Raw genomic sequence first — 19373 nt, 5'->3', positions numbered from 1 at the left:
GCTTCAGTGACAAGACACGTAACCATGGCATTCAAAGAACAGTTTTTCCTCCTTTTTCTCTCTGGCATTAGACTCCGTTGTCCAGACCAAGAATCTGAAGCCGGCGTGCTCAGGGGCAGACTGACCAAGACATGTCGTGATTCTGTAGCACAAATAATTTATTTTCTGTTACACCTTTGTGTAAAAGTGAGAATACTGCCACCAAATTGGCCCCTGTTGGCATCCATGGTTCTTCTCACCGAGAACATGTTAACACTGCAAGGGAAATGAACCTCCCACTGACCTCAGAAATCAGGCCACACCGGGCTTGGCTGCAAGAGGCACGAGCGGGAGGACCACTGCCAAGGTCCAGCCGCTAAGGGAAGGCAGATGACGCCTGTTCTCCTTCTATGGCTGGGAAACCTTGTCTATATCTGTTGTGCTGAGAATTCAAGCTATTTTCTGCTTATAAAGAATAATTCTGAAGGAACTTGATCTGTGAAAAGACATTTCAGAGCATAAAATACAAAATACAAGCTTTTTAATTGTTTGCATTGGAACTGATTGTAAAGACATTCAATGTGTAAGAGAAGAAAGAATTTTAAGGGTTCTTTCTGGTTGTGGGTAGTGGCTCGGATCACGGGAAGGCGTTGGAATTAACTATATTCTCATTGGTAATAGAAAGGCACCTACATGCATTTCATATGAGCACAGGATTGCAGGTCCCAATTTCTGCTGCTGAAAAGGAAATACAGGAAAAGAATAATTATCTTGTCTTTGCTCATGGAGATTTCACCTCAGGAAGGTGATGGTCACTCAGGAAGCTGGTGGTTAGCCTGGTGAAGAAACCAAAGGTTGATTTACTTGAAATTGCAGCTGCTCTGGGCAGTGGGAGGTGCAAGAGGGAGCTATATATTCCCATCTCACCGCTCACCGCGCAGACGCCGACAGGCTCCCCGCCCACCTCTGCCCCCTCCAGGATCACAGGTAAGGGCTGCCAGCAGCGCTGCTTCACTACTCGGAGCTCTGTTGAAAGTAGTAACAATAATGTGTATCGTCTCATTGGTCTGTTTCATTTTGTCTGATTGTATTTTACTTACTCTGCCAGGGCAATAGGAAAACGCCTTTTTCATCTGATTTACTCTTTAGGTAATTTCTTTATTTCCAAAAAGAATCAAATACTCCATTAGGAGCACATGGGATCGTGGGGTAACATGTCTGTCACCCACAGATGCTTCAAAAAAAAGTCAGGGAAGTGCCTCATGAGACATGGATGCATGTCACCACATCAGTCTTTGTCTCGGTACCTGTTACAATGCATTTTCTACCCAGTCTTAGTACAGTCAGCAAGGATGGAAAGATAAAAGTCTATTTGTTTTTTCATAAACGTTGTCTTTAAATATTAATTTTGATACTCCTCTAATGATGAAATGTACACAAGTACACTTTAAAAGGCTTGAAAAGTAAAAAGAAGACAAACTAGTTACCAGAATCCCACAACCCATATACACGGCATGATGTCTTTTAAGAAAATTACAGACTAATCTTCCCTTCAGTAAAGTCATTACAAAATGTCGGATGCTTTTCCAGGAGCTCCCGACAGCGTCAAGACACCATGGATTCACTCAGTGGACCAATCAGCCACTTCGCAGTCGATCTGTACCAACAGATCAGACAGAGATCAAGACGGGATAATATCTTCTATTCCCCCCTCAGCATCATGTCAGCCTTTGGCATGCTTTACTTGGGGTCCCGAGGAAACACTGCTGCACAACTTCAGGAGGTAGGTGGCAGCTTCCTTTACCTGGAACAGTTGGCACTGGTTCCTCTGTTGTCTTGTGTGCAGATGGTCACACATCTGGCTGTCCCCAGGGCTCGCACAGAGAGCCGCAAGCAGCCGCGTGACTGGGTGGGCCCGGGGTGGTGGGGGACACACGTCTCCCCCAGTGCCCGGACCCCTCTGCTTCCCTGAGCCCAGACCTCCTCTGGGACCCACATGAACCCCTACAACTGCCCCCCAACTAGAGGGGAAGAGCTCAGGTAGAAGTGACACATTGACTAAACTCCGTGGGAGGCAGCTTCGCGTGCTCCCTCTGCAGTGAGTGAAAATGAATCAGGATTCTTTGAAGTGGCTGGTGATCAGCCCGCTTTGCTGGGTCGTCAAGGAGCAAAATGCTTACACTTTGCTTTACGTTCTTCTTAAGTCTTTGTTTCTTTATTGATTTTTACTTTAGTTTCCTTTGGTCTTTTGTTTTTTTTGTTGTTGTTGTTGTTGTTTTCTTCGGTTCTTTCTTCCTCTGTCTTTCTTTGATGAAGGTAGGTCGTTAGAGTAAAGCTTCTTCGTCCCACTTCCTGTCTCCTGCAGGCCCTTCACTTTAAGGAAGTCGCAGAGAACCCAACAGCAGGAGCCACAGCGGATCCCGTGAGTCCCAGGGCACCTGGGCCTGGAGGGAGGTCACACATCCGAGACGGTCGCACGTTACACTGGGAATTTCAGATAAACGGAGAAGACTTTACTATCACGGGCATCTTCAGCAAAGTAGATGGGACAGATTGTTTCTCATTTCATATTAGATACTTATTTACTTCATCTGTTTTCCTGAGAGGTGATTAGCTTCTGCTTAACAGCATGTGTTCTGGAGCCCAAAGGTAGCTTCAAATTCCTGCTCTGCTTATCACAAATGGGGAACGTGGCAAAATACAACTACTCTGGGCCTCAGAGACCTCAGCCCAATGAAAGATTTGCTGCTGTACATGCAAACACACACAAAACATGACAACAGTGCCTGGACAACAAAAACCCTGATGCATAATATGTATTGCTAGTATATAATAACCATAATGATGGTAATCACAATACGTTAGTAAACTTACATAATTTTACTTAGCTCATAAATAAAAGTGAAAGTAACCATAAGTTCAGGTATACTTTGAAAATGTTTGAATGAGAGTTCTGGTGTGCAGCCCAAATGCTCCATAACTTTTAGAGCAAGTAGGTTCTGGATTCAGACAGGCCTGAGTTGAAAACTTGGGTCTGCCACATTTGTTCTCCAGGGAGAAGTTTTTTAATTATCCAAGCTTTCCTGATTTCATGTCACTTGGACTAAATAAAGAGATGCTGATGGAAAGCCAATAGCAGTGTACCCGCCACAAATGGCTCCTCACCCAGAGTGTGGTGCTCGTGAGTGAACAGCCATTGAGCACAACCTGTAGGTCTTAGAAGGTAATCCCACCAAGAAGTACAAGGGGCCTTCACGTCACAACATAGGAAATGATGCAAATTAGACACTCCTGTACCACTGGTGACTATTAGGGAGGCAGTCTTGTTCTAGCGCTTAGGGTTACCTGGGAAGCCAAATCTGACTGTGAGACAATTAAGGCACAGCTAGCAGTGGAATGGTGCTGCATCTCTGGTTCAAAGGAGAAATGTTTGGAGTATGTTAGAGCAGCAGGAATTTCCGAGAAGGTTGAATGTAAGGATTATGAAGGATATTTGAGGTAAAATACACCAAAATTGAAGAATAACGACAAACATCACAGAGGGGATGCCAAAATTTAGGCACAGATCTGACAAACTTAGGTGGGTTTAATATTTATATTGAGAGAAACTGATGAGCTCTCGTTTTGATGTTTGAAGGCTGAAAATCCAGAAAATCATCACTTTCAAAACCTTCTGACTGAATTAAACAAACCCACCAACTCCTATGAGTTGAAAGTCGCCAACAGACTCTATGGCAGAAAGGAGTTTCCCTTTCTTCAGGTGAGTTTCCCTGGCCTGCCCACACCTTTCGTCTGCATCCTGGTCCTCTGCCCCCCGGTCTCCAAATGGGGGAGGAGTGGCAGGTGAGCCTGGCTGACCCCCACAGAGAGCATTTACCCCGGGGACTTCGGATTCCCGCACCACAACCCACCCGCGGGTTGTCCCAGAGCCTGACCACCCACCAGTGAAGTGGGGATAGGATGGTCTCACATCCTCTCTCTGGTCATAATGGAACATAATTTAATTTGGGAATGCTTACATAGTTACTGATGAGTTACTCTTAATTCCTCATTTCTTCCTTCCCATGTCAAAGGAATACATGGATAATGTGAAGAAGTTGTACCTAGCCAGTGTGGAATCTGCTGATTTTGCAAATGCTGCAGAAGAAACTCGACAGATGATTAATTCCTGGGTGGAAAGGCAAACTAATGGTACGTTATGAAAGGTTATGAAAGGGTCACTCACTAAAAAACACTTGAGTCCCCATGATGTGTGACCCCCTCGTGCTGGACACCACATGCAGTGCCAGGAGAGGGGTGAGATGAGACTGCAGAGGATGGAGGAGGACATGCAGATGGTGGGATGGTCCCAGTAAATGTGGAGAGAAACAAGGTGACCCAGGAGGGAACCCAGCACCAGCTCCTGGAAACACAGCTGGAGTCTGGGGGTGAAGTATCTTTGTGAATCCCAGGTCTCGGCTCAAACTTCACTTGATTTCACACTTTTTTCTTTAAATTAGAGTCTTAAATTCTGGATTATTATCACTAGGAGACAATATTAAAGGATTCCCTTATCCTTTGTTACTTGGGAAACAAGCAGCTCCCCTCTGAACCATCCTTCTTGTCACCTGTCTCAGAGCTGCATGGCCCGTTGTCCATGCCCACATCCTGCAGGGATGGTCACAGCCATCTCCCCAACCACGGGAGGTGGCTGGACAAAGTCTCCATCCTCTGAACCACGTCCTACCTCCATCCCAATTATAGGTCAAACCTACAGCAATTCAAAGTGGAGAATGAAGAGGAGGACACCCCAGGGAGTGGTGTTAGGGTCCATGTCATTCATCCTAAAGAGCATTCAGGCCTATTTCTTCTGAGTAGTGAGTCAAAAGTGAACAGATAGGAAGAGAGAGAGGAAGGAAGTAGGAGTTATTAAGAAAGGAAGAATAGAACAAAGTCGGGTGAAACAACAGAGGAAAGCAGGTGTTGAGGGACCAGGAGGGAAGGATACATTGAGAGAGGGAGGAAATTGAATCCTGGAAAGATCAGCTGAAATCACTTCATCCACATTCAGTGTGAGATGACGGATGTCACCACAGACAGAGACTAAACACTTTCCCAGTCACAAGAAGGGGTCTCCATGAGGGTACCTTCAACAGGCTGGTGACTCGGGGAAATGGCACCTTATGAACTTCTGGGCATGGTGTCCCTAATATGGTGACTTGTGTGAATGTTTCAATGATCAGCTGTAACTTTCAAAGCATCTTCAAGAAAAACCTCGTGTGCCTTCAGGAAGACCTTCCATTTTCTTTCTTTGCAGGAAAAATCAAGGATCTGTTTCCCAGAAATTCTCTTGACAGCTCCACCGTTCTGGTGCTGGTGAACGCGATCTATTTCAAAGGGCAGTGGCACCGGAAATTTAAGGAAGAATACACTGTCGAGGAAGAATTTTGGCTGAGCAAGGTATTGTGTATACTTATTTTTTTTTAATTGTTTTCTTTTTCTATTTTTTTTTAATGAGGAGAGGTAATTACATGTTTATTTATTTTTGGAGAAGGTACTGAGGATTGAATCCAGAACCTCATGCATGCTAAGCATAGGCTCTACCACCTGAGCTATACCCTCCACTTATAATTTATTTTCATAACGTACTACAGCTCTAGCTGAAATGTGAAACTTACATACATAATTATTAACGTAAGCTGCAGGTGTAAAATCAAATTTGTCAAGGCTCTCTTTCCTTACGTAATTTTTTTTTCTTTAATTAGTTGGGTATCCTCATAGAAACTCTTGTCTGTAACTCACAGATTTCCCAGATCATCCCCTAGAAGGCGGATGAGTTTGGTATCTCAATAATATTATACCTTTTTCTGACTTGTGTTCACTTGGCACTTGTTTCCACATTAATTCCTTGCAGGATACAAGCAAATCTGTGCAGATGATGAAAGAAACCAACGACTTCAATTTCGCCTCCCTGGAGGACATGCAATTCAAGATCCTGGAAATACCATACAAAGGCGAAGAGCTAAGCATGATGCTGCTGCTGCCCAATGAAGTAGATGGTCTGCAGAAGGTAAAGCCGTGCACCTCCAAGTCTTCCTACTGTTGCTTTGATTCCTAGCAATGCAAACAAAATAGGCTGTTCATACATTGGTGGTGCTGGCTGGCAGAGATCCAGCACAGAAAAAACAAATAAAAAAATTCCTTGTGGATCACAGTATTATAAGAATATATAGAAATTCTGTCCATCACAAGTCACATTAATATTCTGATGAAACTATGGAATGTCAGTTCACAAAACTACATACCTAGCTCCACACCTTAATATTTTGTAGCCACAACAACCTGCAGTAAAATCCAGTCCACCCATTTAAAAACAGGAAAATAACACTCACATGTAGGGGACAGATGGAAATATTTGCAAGTTCATTCACAAACAAAACAAGGAAATAGAAATAACACAGGTGACATATTGCATACTAAATCACAGTGGTTTTGTAGACTGTGGGCAAATAGATTTATTTTGATCCCCACTTTTCAATGTTGAATTATTCTGTTCTGAAGAGCCCAAAAGTCATTCAGAGCCTCATTGCTCGGAGTTTAAAAAAAATAATTAGAGAACTTTCCTCTTCTCATGTTATAATAGTTAAAGTTAATATGTAAAAATTTCAATATACAATGCCAATATCTTACATTTAAACGACATTCTGTTAATGGTCGTCTGCAATTACTGGAGTAGCTGCTGCTGACGCTGATGTGGCAGCGAACTTCCCACACTCAAAATGTATATGGAGTGACACTGGCAACTGGAAATCCTCAGGGAAAGTCCTGTGGCAATAAATGTGAACAAACATCAGAGTACTCTTTCTCCAGCTCTGCGGTCCCCATTATCCGGGACCCCGGGAACCCCAGTTCTAGGATTTAGCCTATGGTAACAAGTCTAAATGAGGCAAACGCTTTTGGACAGAAGTGGCTTAAAATAATGAAAAATTTTAACCAAGGAACAATGGTACATGCTTGTGTTACCAGTACTTTAGCTTAGGGATTGACATGCAGTAAATATATATTCAAATAGATGTTCATTAAATAAACCTATATACACTGAGTATGAATTAAATGAAGTATCATGTAACAATTTAAACCTGATTAGAGAAATACATATCTCTACGGGAAAAGTTTACAAGTAGGTCAAGAAAAAGAAAAGAATGAAAGTAGGATGTATGCTATGAATGCACAACGTAAAACTTTATGAAGGAAAGGACATTAACAAAGAAGTCTTTGAAAATGAGGCGTTCCACACATATGCAGCATGAGAATTGGACAGTTCATCTTTTACAAAATAGTTTTATTTAATGATTCTGTTGCTGCATATACATATATATTTATATATTTATACCTATATACATGTATAGATATTTATACATATGCATCTAATTATGTGTACATATATTGATAAAAATAGCAAAGTTGTGAAAATATAAGATCTTTTATTTGATTAAATAATATATATTCAGGTCTCTGTTAGTTTTGCCTCCTCAGATTGAATCTAATCACTTCAATCTCCTGTACTTACACTTACTGTTAAGATAAAGGTTTCCCACACGTTTCAATCCAGTGTTAAGCTGGGCTCCGTGTCCTTGTTTTCCATCATTACAGCTGGAAGATAAACTCACTGCTGAGAAATTATTAGAGTGGACGAGCTCACAGAATATGTGGAAGAGTCAGGTGGATTTACACTTACCTCGGTTCAAAGTGGAAGAGAGCTATGACCTCAACGGCATGCTGGTAGCCCTGGGGGTGGTGGACGCCTTCAGTTCTCAGAAGGCCGACTTCTCAGGCATGACCAAGGAACACAGGCTGGTGGTGTCTAAAGCCGTACACAAGTCCTTTGTGGAGGTGAATGAGGAGGGCACGGAGGCCGCAGCGGCCACAGGCATCACTGTGGCTTTAACATCAGCATCAATACCACATTTTGAACGTTTCCATTGTGATCACCCTTTCCTGTTCTTCATCAGACACAACAAGACCAACAGCATCCTCTTCTTGGGCAGAGTCTCTTCCCCTTAGATGTGATTACCCTTGCACGGCCCTAGGGGCACATGCACAGAGTCCTTCTGATACACTCATTGCTGGAAGCAACAGGTTCTCCTTGATGTGTTTCCCTTTCTAACCTCATGGTCATCACTAAGAATCTAACCATTGGAATAACATTTCTGTCTGTCACTCTCTTTCTACAATCACATGTTGGCCTACTTTATTTCCTGATGATAATTTCTCTTCAGACAAAATGTCCAAAATGTGATAGAAGTATATTTCAACACTTTAAATTCATCTAAATTTGAAATATCATATGTGCTATCTCAAAAAATTATAGCTACTATTCAAACCTATTGACCTAGACACCCACATGTATTTGAATTTTGGTGGTATGTGGGACACTTACCTGTCCTCATCTTTTGGTTTTATGAAATACATTATCAATAAAACAATGACTTACTCATATCATTTGTTGCTTTTCCTCTTTTTTCTTTTCAACAAAGTGCAAGCACCCACCACACATAGAAAAAATAATTTAGAAATATATGACTGCATTTTTAAACATGCAAAGGTAGTAGAGCATGATGACGCAGAAGAGGCAAGCCACTACCAGAACACGAATGGCTCTGTAACCCATGTCCAGAACTTAAACATGAGTCTAGAACTCAGAGACTGGATAAAAACTGAATCTCTAAAGATGTGAGGCTGATGATATGATTAGAGTTACCGAGAGAAATATGGTCATTGTAGCTAAAGGCAAGGATGGCATCACACTGGAAAGGAGAAAGTGAAAAGAAAGGAGGACCAAGATAGGACCCTGAAGTACATCAAGATATAAACGTCAAGTATTGCCAGTTTTTATTTTCTAGAACATAACTTTTTAAGAAAGGACAGGAAGAATCTTTTAGAGTTGACAGATATGTTAATGACATAGATTGGGGTGATGGTTTCATAGATGTATACACAACTCAAAACTCATTAAGTTGTACACATCAATTAGGTAGAACAAATTCCGTATCAATCATTTATCAATAAAGCTATGTTTTAAAGGAAAGTAATAAAAAGAAATGCATTCTACGCCTAAAAAATAAAAATAATAGAAATTTACAAGGGATAGAATGCTTATGTGCATACAAAGTACCACCCCACAGGATAGCACCTCATTCCCATTGGATGGACCAAAGTTGAAATTAAAAGACGGGTCATACTCTCTGTGGAGAGAATGTGGATCAACCACAACTCTCATTAAAGCGTACAACATATTGATTTGATACACTTAGTTACTGCAAAATGATCCCGCCATAGCTTTAGCTAAGGCCTCAATTACATCACAACGTTACCATCTCCTTTTTGTGAGCTGTTTTTGATCAAGGACGGCTGTCTAATTGTTGCTCTCTGAGGGGGAATGGAGGCTGGGGTCTCCTACGTGGCAATTTCGGTGATGTCACTCCAGAAATCTTTAAGTCTCTATGGCTGAGCAACGCACTTGTGGACAAAGTGTTCCTCCAGTGTACAAAGAGACATGCGTCAGTACTTTCTTATAAAATTAAAGGTACACTTACCAATGGATCCAGAAATTCCATGCCTTGATGTTACACTAGAGCTCTGAATACACATGTCACACAATGAAAATCTTCATTGATGCCTTATTTGTGACTGTCAAAAGCTGGGAAAAACTCGAGTTTGTGTCAGCAGGTGAGCTGTAATGCAAACTAAAGGGGGGCACTTGGTGGTAAAAAGAAGAAACTACTGATCCTGCAGAAACATGAATAAAAGCCCAGCACTGTGCTGTGCGAAACAGGAACTGGACAGAGAGAGCACACGTCCTGTGATTCCAGCTATATGGTGCCCTGAACAAGAAAACAAACGTGTGGTGACAGAAAGCTGCTCGACGGTTCCCGAGGCTGGACTTGGGGAAGAAACTGATTGTTCAAAACTCCAAGGAAATAGTCTGAGTGAGATGAATGCTCTACAACTTGATTGGATGATGATCACAGTGGTTTGCATTTGTCCACAGTCATCACACTGCACTCTTATAACGTGTGGATTTTACTTTATGTAAATGGCACCTCAATAGATTTGATTAAGAATGACATAGAGGAGGAGATTTGAACAAAGCACCCATAGTAGGTATTGCCTCAGAATTATTTCTGCTGTAGGGAAACGCTTCATAATTAAAGCTGTTTTTAAGACAGCCCCCTATTTAGGAAAACAATTTTCAAGGTGCATTAGGTATACTTCCATTTAATCTCACTTAATTTTATTTTATTTAAAAACATTTTTTTAAGTTTTTTTTTATTGAGGTGTGGTTGATTTACAATGTTACTTTCAGGTGTACAGCCAAGAGAGTCAGGTATACATATACATGGAAATACATTTCTTCTTTTCACGCTCTTTTCCATTATATGTTATTATAAGAAATTGAATATGGTTTGCTGTACTACACTGTAGGTCCTTGTTGCTTATCTTTTTTATATATAATAGTGTCTATCTGTTCATCCTAAGCTCCTACTCTATCCCTTCTGCACACTTTCCCCTTTGGTAACCATGATTTGTTTTCTATGTCCATAAGTTTGTTTTTGATTAGTAAATAAAATTTGTATCATTTCGTAAAAATTCCACATACAAGCCATATCATATGATATTTCTCTTTCTCTGTCTGACTTACTTCACTAACTATGATATATGATAAACTCTAGGTCCATCCACGTTGCCACAAGTGGCATTACTGCATTCTTTTTCATAGCTGAGTAACATTGCATTCATCTCACTTAATTTTAAATGGTGTGTACTCAAAGGCAGTGATTCAATAAATCTTCCACTTAAAATGTGTCCTAATTCATAAAAGACAGTAACTCTGAAATGGCTTTTGTGTGTGTGGTGTTGGAGGTGGGAGTGGAGGATCTGTACACTAGTATGCTCTGGGACTAGAACCTTGATTCTCACTGTACACAGTGGGAAAGTCAAATATTGTCTTACTGTTTTCATGAAACTGGTTGTGATCTTGTGGTCTGGGGACTCCTGGAGTCTGCGGAACACACAAGAAGAATCCTTTGCACACAAGGAATGCTGGAAATGTCTACTGGATTAGGACTTCAGAAAGTATATATTGAACTTAAGCAGAAACTGAGCCATTAAAATATTGAGAAAGAAGCCACATTCCAGAGGGTGAAGAAGGAGAAACACGGAGTCTAGTCGCTCAAAAACTTGAAGGAGAAAAGAAGTTTATATACAGGGAGTGGCTGGAGAGACGGACTTTGCTTGCTTAACAATGAGAGAGAATGTCAATGTGTTGACACCAGGAGGCGGCCCCACCCGAGACACAGAGGTTCATTCAGGAAATGTGTGTAATTACTGTTCCTGAGGAAATGGAGGTGGTAATAAAAAGAGAGAAGGAAGAGTTACACGTTACAGGGCACAAAAGTCTGAAGTTTAGAGGATGATGGGAAGATGAAGAAGTTTCAAAATGATATTCATTTTTTCTTTAATGAAACACGAAGAAAAAACACCAAGTGAAAATGTTCAGGCTATGGGATGAGTAGAGAATTTAAGAAAGGAAAGCAAGTTTACAGAGCTTTGAGGGAAATGCAAAAAGGAGCTGACTCAAGATAATAGAAAGTTTGGGAAACACTGTTGGGAGAACAGCTTAAATCAGAAATCATGGCCCATGTGTGTGTGTGTGTGTGTGTGTGTGTCAAAATAGACATAAAGTGAAATTTACCATTTTAATCATTTCTAACCCAACAGTCAAGTGGCATTAAGTACATACATTGCTGTGTGGTTGTCACCAGTATGGTGGCTCCTCAAACTGGTTCCCAGAATAGTTGCACCATTCCCACCAGCAATTCTCAAGTGTCCCATGTTCTTCACGTCCTTGCCACACTGCGAGCTTCTGTTGTGCACATTTCCATATCTTCTTTCTAAAAACGTCTATTATTCAATCTTTTGCAATTATTCAACTGGCTTTTTCATTTTTGTTGTTCTTCTTGTTGAGTTGCAGGAGTTCTTGAAGTATTGTGAATGTTAAACCTTTATCAGATATATGGCTGGAAATGTTTTTCCATGTTCTGTGGGTTGTTTTAACTCTCTAGACGGTGCCTTACGATGCATAACAATTGTAAATGTTGATGATGTCCAAGTTATGCATTTTCTCTTTTGTTCCCTGTGTTTGGGTGCATATCAAAGAAATCAATGTCAAATCCTATGTCATATTTTTCTACTATGCGTTCCTCTAAGAATTTTGTACTTTTAGCTCTTACATTTAGGTTTTTGATTCGTATTTATAAAAGATACTTCCTCTTAGTTTTATTTTTTCTATTGTCTGTCTAGCTTTGATTTCAAAGTAGTGTTGACCTCAAAGAATTAGTGGGGAAATGCTCCCTCCTCTTCAAAGTATCAGTAGAGTATGAGAAGGAATGGTGTTAATTTTCTAAAATATTTGCTACAACTGACCATTGAATCCTTTTAGGCCAGGGCTTCTCTTTTACGGAAGAAACCATGATTATTTAGTGAAGAAAAAATAGGACCATATTCATTTTCATGATCAGATGAAATACAATCCATCCACCATCCTGTCTATGAAAACATCATTCTCTCTCCCGGATTCTGCCACTCAATAATTTTAAGATCCGCAGGGTGTTTCCCAAGTTGGGATGTAGGGGGGGGGTCATCAGCCTTCTGCTTCTTTAAAGAGAAAACACTTGAAATCTCTTTTGTCCCCGGGAGGTCTCGTCCTGCTGACTTGCTGTTGCAGTCCCTGCACACGGTGTCCCTAGTGGTGTGGCCAGAAAGGGGAGCACCTGGCAGCACACAGCAGCGCCATGTCCGGATCTGGACCCTGCAACAGTGATGGCCAAACCCTTTGCTCAAGAACAACTCAGAACTTCCCCTTCAAACCTCCCATATTTTTTACTTGACAGCTACACATTTTGTCCATAATGTAAATAGTTAGAAAGGATATAATTTCTGTCCTACTACGAGTGTTGCTATTTTAAAATAGAACTCTTACGTCACACTTCTACATCCATCCAATGCAATCTACCTCTATGATACCCACTGTCACCCATTTGAATCACATGAACAACCCCTTCAGTCGTCAAATACTTTATGTGAAATCATGCTGTATGGGAAATATACTTTCATTCTACTTTCTCCTAAGAATTTCATTAGAATGAATGCTTTTATATTTTAAAATATAACTTTACCATGCTTCTTTCCAATGAAATTGTTCCGAAATTTAAAGTATGGATTTTTTTCATTTCCCATGACCGTATTTCTCTAAATGTTTCAAAGGACTCTTTTGGATTGAGTTATCAGTACCCTGGCTGTATGTATAAATTAAAAACAGACACCAAAATATAAATATAGGAGGAATAATAATTCAACATGAAAGCTAAGTTGTTACATTGAAGCAGCATCTCTTAATGAGATGAATCAGAACAAAATTTCTCTGGATTTTTCATTTAAAATAAAAGTGTATCCTACTTAAGGCTCACTGGTTATGCATCAAACATAGATTCTTGGAACTTGTTCATAACAGATTGAATCATTAAATATTTTAGAGAGGAAATAGAGCAAAGAGTCAAGTCACTTGCACAGGAGGATAATCACGATGAGATTCGATAGAATAGATTTTATGTATCAACTGAGTAATGTCCGTCGTATCTGCAAGAGATTTCATAGCTTTTATTCACAGGCTTTATCCAACATCACTTAAAACTATATAAGCCAGTAAACCTGCCAGTTTTTTTTGGTATTTTTTCTGTAAATATTTGTATTGATGTATACTTCGTTTACAATGTTGTATCAATTTCTGGTGTACAGCATAATGCTTCACTCATACATGAACATACATATATTCATTTTCATATTCTTTTTCACAATATTTTTGGTACTTTTGTGCCCGAAATAAGCATCAGAAAGAATAGAAGAGAATTTGTTACAAGTAAATTCAGAGGTAGAAAATTCATATTTAGTGTTCAGCAGCAATTCAAATGAACTTTTGCTTTGATGCACAGAGGAATGCAAACTGGAAAATAGTCAAAATTTCAAATACGTCATTTTGCAAAATTCCCATTAGTCTCACTGTCCCCATGCCTTCATTTATGTGTGATCTTGATATATATAATTTCAAGGGACAGCTTCAAGGTCAGGAGTTTCCTGGCCAGTAAGACATAATTGCTGGTACCTATGAGAGTAAATTTTTTTTAACATTTTTTATTGATTTATAATCATTTTACAATGTTGTGTCAAATTCCAGTGTTCAGCACAATTTTTCAGTTATTCATGGACATATACACACTCATTGTCACATTTTTTTCTCTGTGAGTTATAACATTTTGTGTATATTTCCCTGTGCTATACAGTGTAGTCTATTCTACAATTTTGAAATCCCAGTCTATCCCTTCCCACCCTCCACCCCCCCGGTAACCACAAGTCTGTATTCTCTGTCTGTGAGTCTATTTCTGTCCTTTATTTATGCTTTGTTTTTGTTTGTTTGTTTGTTTTTGTTTTTGTTTTTTAGATTCCACATAATGAGCGATCTCATATGGTATTTTTCTTTCTCTTTCTGGCTTACTTCACTTAGAATGACATTCTCCAGGAGCATCCATGTTGCTGCAAATGGCATTATGTTGTCGGTTTTTATGGCTGAGTAGTATTCCATTGTATAAATATACCACTTCTTCTTTATCCAGTCACCTGTTGATGGACATTTAGGCTGTTTCCATGTTTTGGCTATTGTAAATAGTGCTGCTATGAACATTGGGGTGCAGGTGTCATCCTGAAGTAGATTTCCTTCTGGATACAAGCCCAGGAGTGGGATTCCTGGGTCATATGGTAAGTCTATTCCTAGTCTTTTGAGGAACCTCCACACTGTTTTCCATAGTGGCTGCACCAAACTGCATTCCCACCAGCAGTGTAGGAGGGTTCCCCTTTCTCCACAGCCTCTCCAGCATTTGTCATTTGTGGATTTTTGAATGACGGCCATTCTGACTGGTGTGAGGTGATACCTCATTGTAGTTTTGATTTGCATTTCTCTGATAATTAGTGATATTGAGCATTTTTTCATGTGCTTTTTGATCATTTGTATGTCTTCCTCGGAGAATTGCTTCTTTAGGTCTTCTGCCCATTTTTGGATTGGGTTGTTTATTTTTTTCTTATTGAGTCGTATGAGCTGCTTATATATTCTGGAGATCAAGCCTTTGTCGGTTTCACTTGCAAAAATTTTCTCCCATTCCGTAGGTTTTCTTCTTGTTTTATTCCTGGTTTCCTTTGCTGTGCAGAAGCTTGTAAGTTTCATTAGGTCCCATTTGTTTATTCTTGCTTTTATTTCTTCTAGGAGAAAATTTTTGAAATGTATGTCAGATAATGTTTTGCCTATGTTTTCCTCTAGGAGGTTTATTGTATCTTGTCTTATGTTTAAGTCTTTAATCCATTTTGAGTTGATTTTTGTATATGGTGTAAGGGAGTGTTCTAGCTTCATTGTTTTACATGCTGCTGTCCAGTTTTCCCAACACCATTTGCTGAAGAGACTGTCTTTATTCCAATGTATATTCTTGCCTCCTTTGTCAAAGATGAGTTGACCAAAAGTTTGTGGGTTCATTTCTGGGCTCTCTATTCTGTTCCATTGGTCTATATGTCTGTTTTGGTACCAATACCATGCTGTCTTGATGACTGTAGCTCTATAGTATTGTCTGAAGTCTGGGAGAGTTATTCCTCCAGCCTCTTTCTTTCTCTTCAGTAATGCTTTGGCAATTCTAGGTCTTTGATGGTTCCATATGAATTTTAATATGATTTTTTCTAGTTCTGTGAAATATGTCCTGGGTAATTGGATAGGGATTGCATTAAATCTGTAGATTGCCTTGGGCAGTGTGACCATTTTAACAATATTGATTCTTCCAATCCAAGAGCATGGAATATCTTTCCATTTTTTAAAGTCTTCTTTAATTTCCTTCAATGGTTTATAGTTTTCTGTGTATAATTCTTTCACCTCCTTTGTTAGATTTATTCCCAGATATTTTATTACTTTGGGTGCTGTTTTAAAGGGGATTGTTTCTTTACTTTCTTCTTCTGTTGATTTATCGTTAGTGTAAAGAAATGCAAGTGATTTTTGAACGTTAATTTTGTAACCTGCTACCTTGCTGAATTCTTCAATCAGCTCTAGTAGCTTTTGTGTGGACCTTTTAGGGTTTTCTATATATAGTAACATGTCATCAGCATATAATGACACTTTTACCTCTTCTTTTCCAATTTGGATCCCTTTTATTTCTTTCTCTTGCCTGACTGCTGTGGCTAGGACTTCCAGGACTATGTTGAGTAGGAGTGGTGATAGTGGGCATCCTTGTCTTGTCCCAGATTTTAGTGGGAAGCTTTTGAGTTTTTCACCATTGAGTACTATGCTGGCTGTAGGTTTGTCAGATATAGCTTTTATTATGTTGAGATATGTTCCCTCTATACCCACTTTGGTGAGAGTTTTTATCATAAATGGGTGTTGAATTTTATCAAATGCTTTTTCTGCATCGATTGAGATGATCATGTGGTTTTTGTCCTTTCTCTTGTTGATGTGATGTATTACATTGATTGATTTGCATATGTTGAACCAGCCTTGGGTCCCTGGGATGAACCCCACTTGGTCATGATGTATAATCTTTTTTATGTGTTGTTGGGTTGTATTTGCTAAAATTTTGGTGAGGATTTTGGCGTCTATGTTCATCAGTGATATTGGCCTATAATTCTCTTTTTTGGTAGTGTCTTTGCCTGGTTTTGGTATCAGGGTGATGGTGGCTTCATAGAATGAGTTTGGGAGTATTCCCTCCTTTTCAATTGTCTGGAAGAGTTTGAGAAGGACTGGTATGAGTTCTTCTTTGTATGTTTGGTAGAATTCCCCGGTGAAACCGTCCGGTCCTGGACTTTTATTTGTAGGGAGGTTTTTAATTGCTATTTCTATTTCCTTTCTAGTGATCGGATTGTTCAAGTGTTCAGATTCTTCTTGATTCAGTTTTGGTGGACAGTATGTTTCCAGAAACTTGTCCATCTCCTCTAGGTTATCCAGTTTGGTTCCATATAGTTTTTCATAATATTCTCGTATGATATTCTGTATTTCTATTTTGTTTGTTGTAATTTCTCCATTTTCCTTTCTTATTTTGCTAATTTGTGCTCTCTCTTTTTTCTTCTTTGTGAGTTTGGCCAGAGGTTTGTCGATTTTATTTACTTTTGCAAAAAACAAGCTTTTGGTTTGGTTGATTTTTTCTATGGTCGTGTTAATCTCTATTGTATTTAATTCCTCTCAGATCTTTAATATTTCCTTCCTTCTGATGCTTTTTGGGGCTTTTTGTTCTTCTTTTTCTAATTCATTCAGGTCGTGGGTTAAATTGTTTATTTGAGATTGTTCTTCTTTTTTGAGGAAGGCCTGTATCGCTATAAACTTCCTTCTTAGGACTGCCTTTGCTGTGTCCCATAGGTTTTGAGTGGTTGTGCTTTCATTATCATTTGTCTCAAGGTATTTTTTAATTTCAGCTTTGATTTCCTCATTGATCCATTGTTTTTTCAATAACATATTGTTTAATCTCCATGCTTTCCTTTTTTTCTCCTTTGTTTCTCTGTTGTTGATTTCCAGGTTCATGGCATTGTGGTCAGTAAAATTTTATATTGAACAACTGAGAAACTGAGGGACGTGACGACACTGCTCCTGGCAGGCCGGGTGAGATGCATCTTAAAACCAAGATCATTTCTTGGACAACAGCGGCTGGTTCCAGAGGTAATAAGATGACAAGTTTATGGTGATGAGATGGTCTCAGAGTTTGGTTTAGGGCATGAGGCTTTGGAAATCACTTCTGACCCAAAAGTAAGGGAAACTTGGCACACCTCCCTTGTCACTGAGTCCCTGCATCCAGCGCTGTGTTAGAGACCCCTCACTTAACCCACTACGAAGTCACACGAAGTAACTAAGGACCCACTGTATACAGAATGGATCACTGAAGAAGCTAGAAAAATATGATCACATATACTATAAAACCATTGCTAAATTCAAATTGAATCTTCAAGAAGCATTCATCAAAATGTACAAAGACAACAATCCGTTATTCCTGGCTACTGATAGATGCGGGACGAAAAAAATCTCTCTGTGTCCAAAAAGCACACTTATTCCACTGAAACAGTAACAGAGCCCCGTAACACAAGAGGGGGGAGGTAGTGTCATTTTATTGATAAGGTGACAAGTTACAGAATACTTTTTACCTGAGGACTTTAATCAATCCTTCGTTCATGGAAGATATCAATCAATGCAAATCTTAGGTATCAATCCAAAGCTAAAAGGAAGCAAGGGCTGTGTGAATGGCAGTAGAGGTGGGAGACGTCAGAGAGGGATGGAGCCTGGAGCTGGGAGGGAGGGAAAGGAGGGGCCCTAAGGTGAGGGAAATGGACTAGGGAGCGCCTGGATTGAAGCTGTTACAGTGGCTAGATGACCAGGTAAGCACAGACGGCCTGCCTGCGGTGGGCGCCCAGGAAAAGCAAAGAGCCTGCACTTAAGGGAGGCAGTGGAGAGGGAGTGCAAGACAGAAAGCCAGAGATGTGGAGGAGACCTGAAGGTAGCATCCAAGGGAGAGGAGTCAACAAGTGACAAATAATTCAAAAATTCACTGTAAAGTGGGACTCTCGGGGGCTAACAGGGAGTCACTGCTAGGCTTCAGCAGGAAAGACTGAGAGGTGTAATGGGGTGAGGCCACAGTGGATGCAGAAATAGATGGGGAATCTGCACGCGTGGTGTAAACCTCAGCCCGAAAGGACAAACCACAGATGTTGTCAGTGTTTCTGCAACAAACCACATGGACAGCAGACGGCTCTCAGAGCTGCCCTGTCACAAGTGGGTGTCGTGGGACCCCCAGTGAGCAAGCCCCCTCCTGCCCCAGAACTTCAGTTCAGTGGCCAGTCTCCCCACTTTCCCCACCCACAAAGCAACAAAGATAGTCATGCATCTGTTTTCAATGTGCATTTTTCTCCACTGAGCATTATGTTTGAATCATCAATCATGAATATCTGATTCATTTTTGTTCAGCACTGTCAGATATACTATTGTGTGAACCCATGGTAATTAGATTTCCTTATTCTTCCATTTTAAATGTCATAATTTTCTCTACTTCTTACCATTGCTGACAATACTGCCATTAACCCTCAATACACGTATCCCTGAGCACCACATGTGAGGGTATCCAGGTCTCAGGTTTAAATAGAGAATTGCTGACTCTTAACCAAGTATCAACAAGGGTTACCAAGTTGCTTGTAATAACTAACATTTTCATCAGCATTTCATACTAATTCTCTACTTCTACATCACACCAATCCTTAGTTTTTAACAAATATCAGCATTCCTGGTGTTAATCTCA

General features: G+C 40.1%; 1 protein-coding gene across 1 annotated transcript; it reads left to right on the top strand.

The window, feature by feature from the left end:
- The first annotated feature begins 925 nt into the window (after positions 1–925).
- Positions 926–8401, top strand: LOC141575588 (serpin B3-like). Its single transcript, XM_074355153.1, has 8 exons — positions 926–966; positions 1570–1762; positions 2345–2401; positions 3617–3739; positions 4053–4170; positions 5276–5418; positions 5873–6028; positions 7612–8401. Exons 2-8 carry the CDS (start codon positions 1595–1597, stop codon positions 8020–8022), a joined length of 1176 nt encoding a protein of 391 aa, XP_074211254.1. The 5' UTR covers positions 926–966; positions 1570–1594; the 3' UTR covers positions 8023–8401.
- The last annotated feature ends 10972 nt before the right edge of the window (positions 8402–19373 follow it).

Source organism: Camelus bactrianus, chromosome 30 (assembly GCF_048773025.1).
Source record: "Camelus bactrianus isolate YW-2024 breed Bactrian camel chromosome 30, ASM4877302v1, whole genome shotgun sequence".
Taxonomy (NCBI): Eukaryota; Metazoa; Chordata; class Mammalia; order Artiodactyla; family Camelidae; genus Camelus; species Camelus bactrianus.
This window is presented reverse-complemented; position numbering and strand designations above follow the sequence as displayed.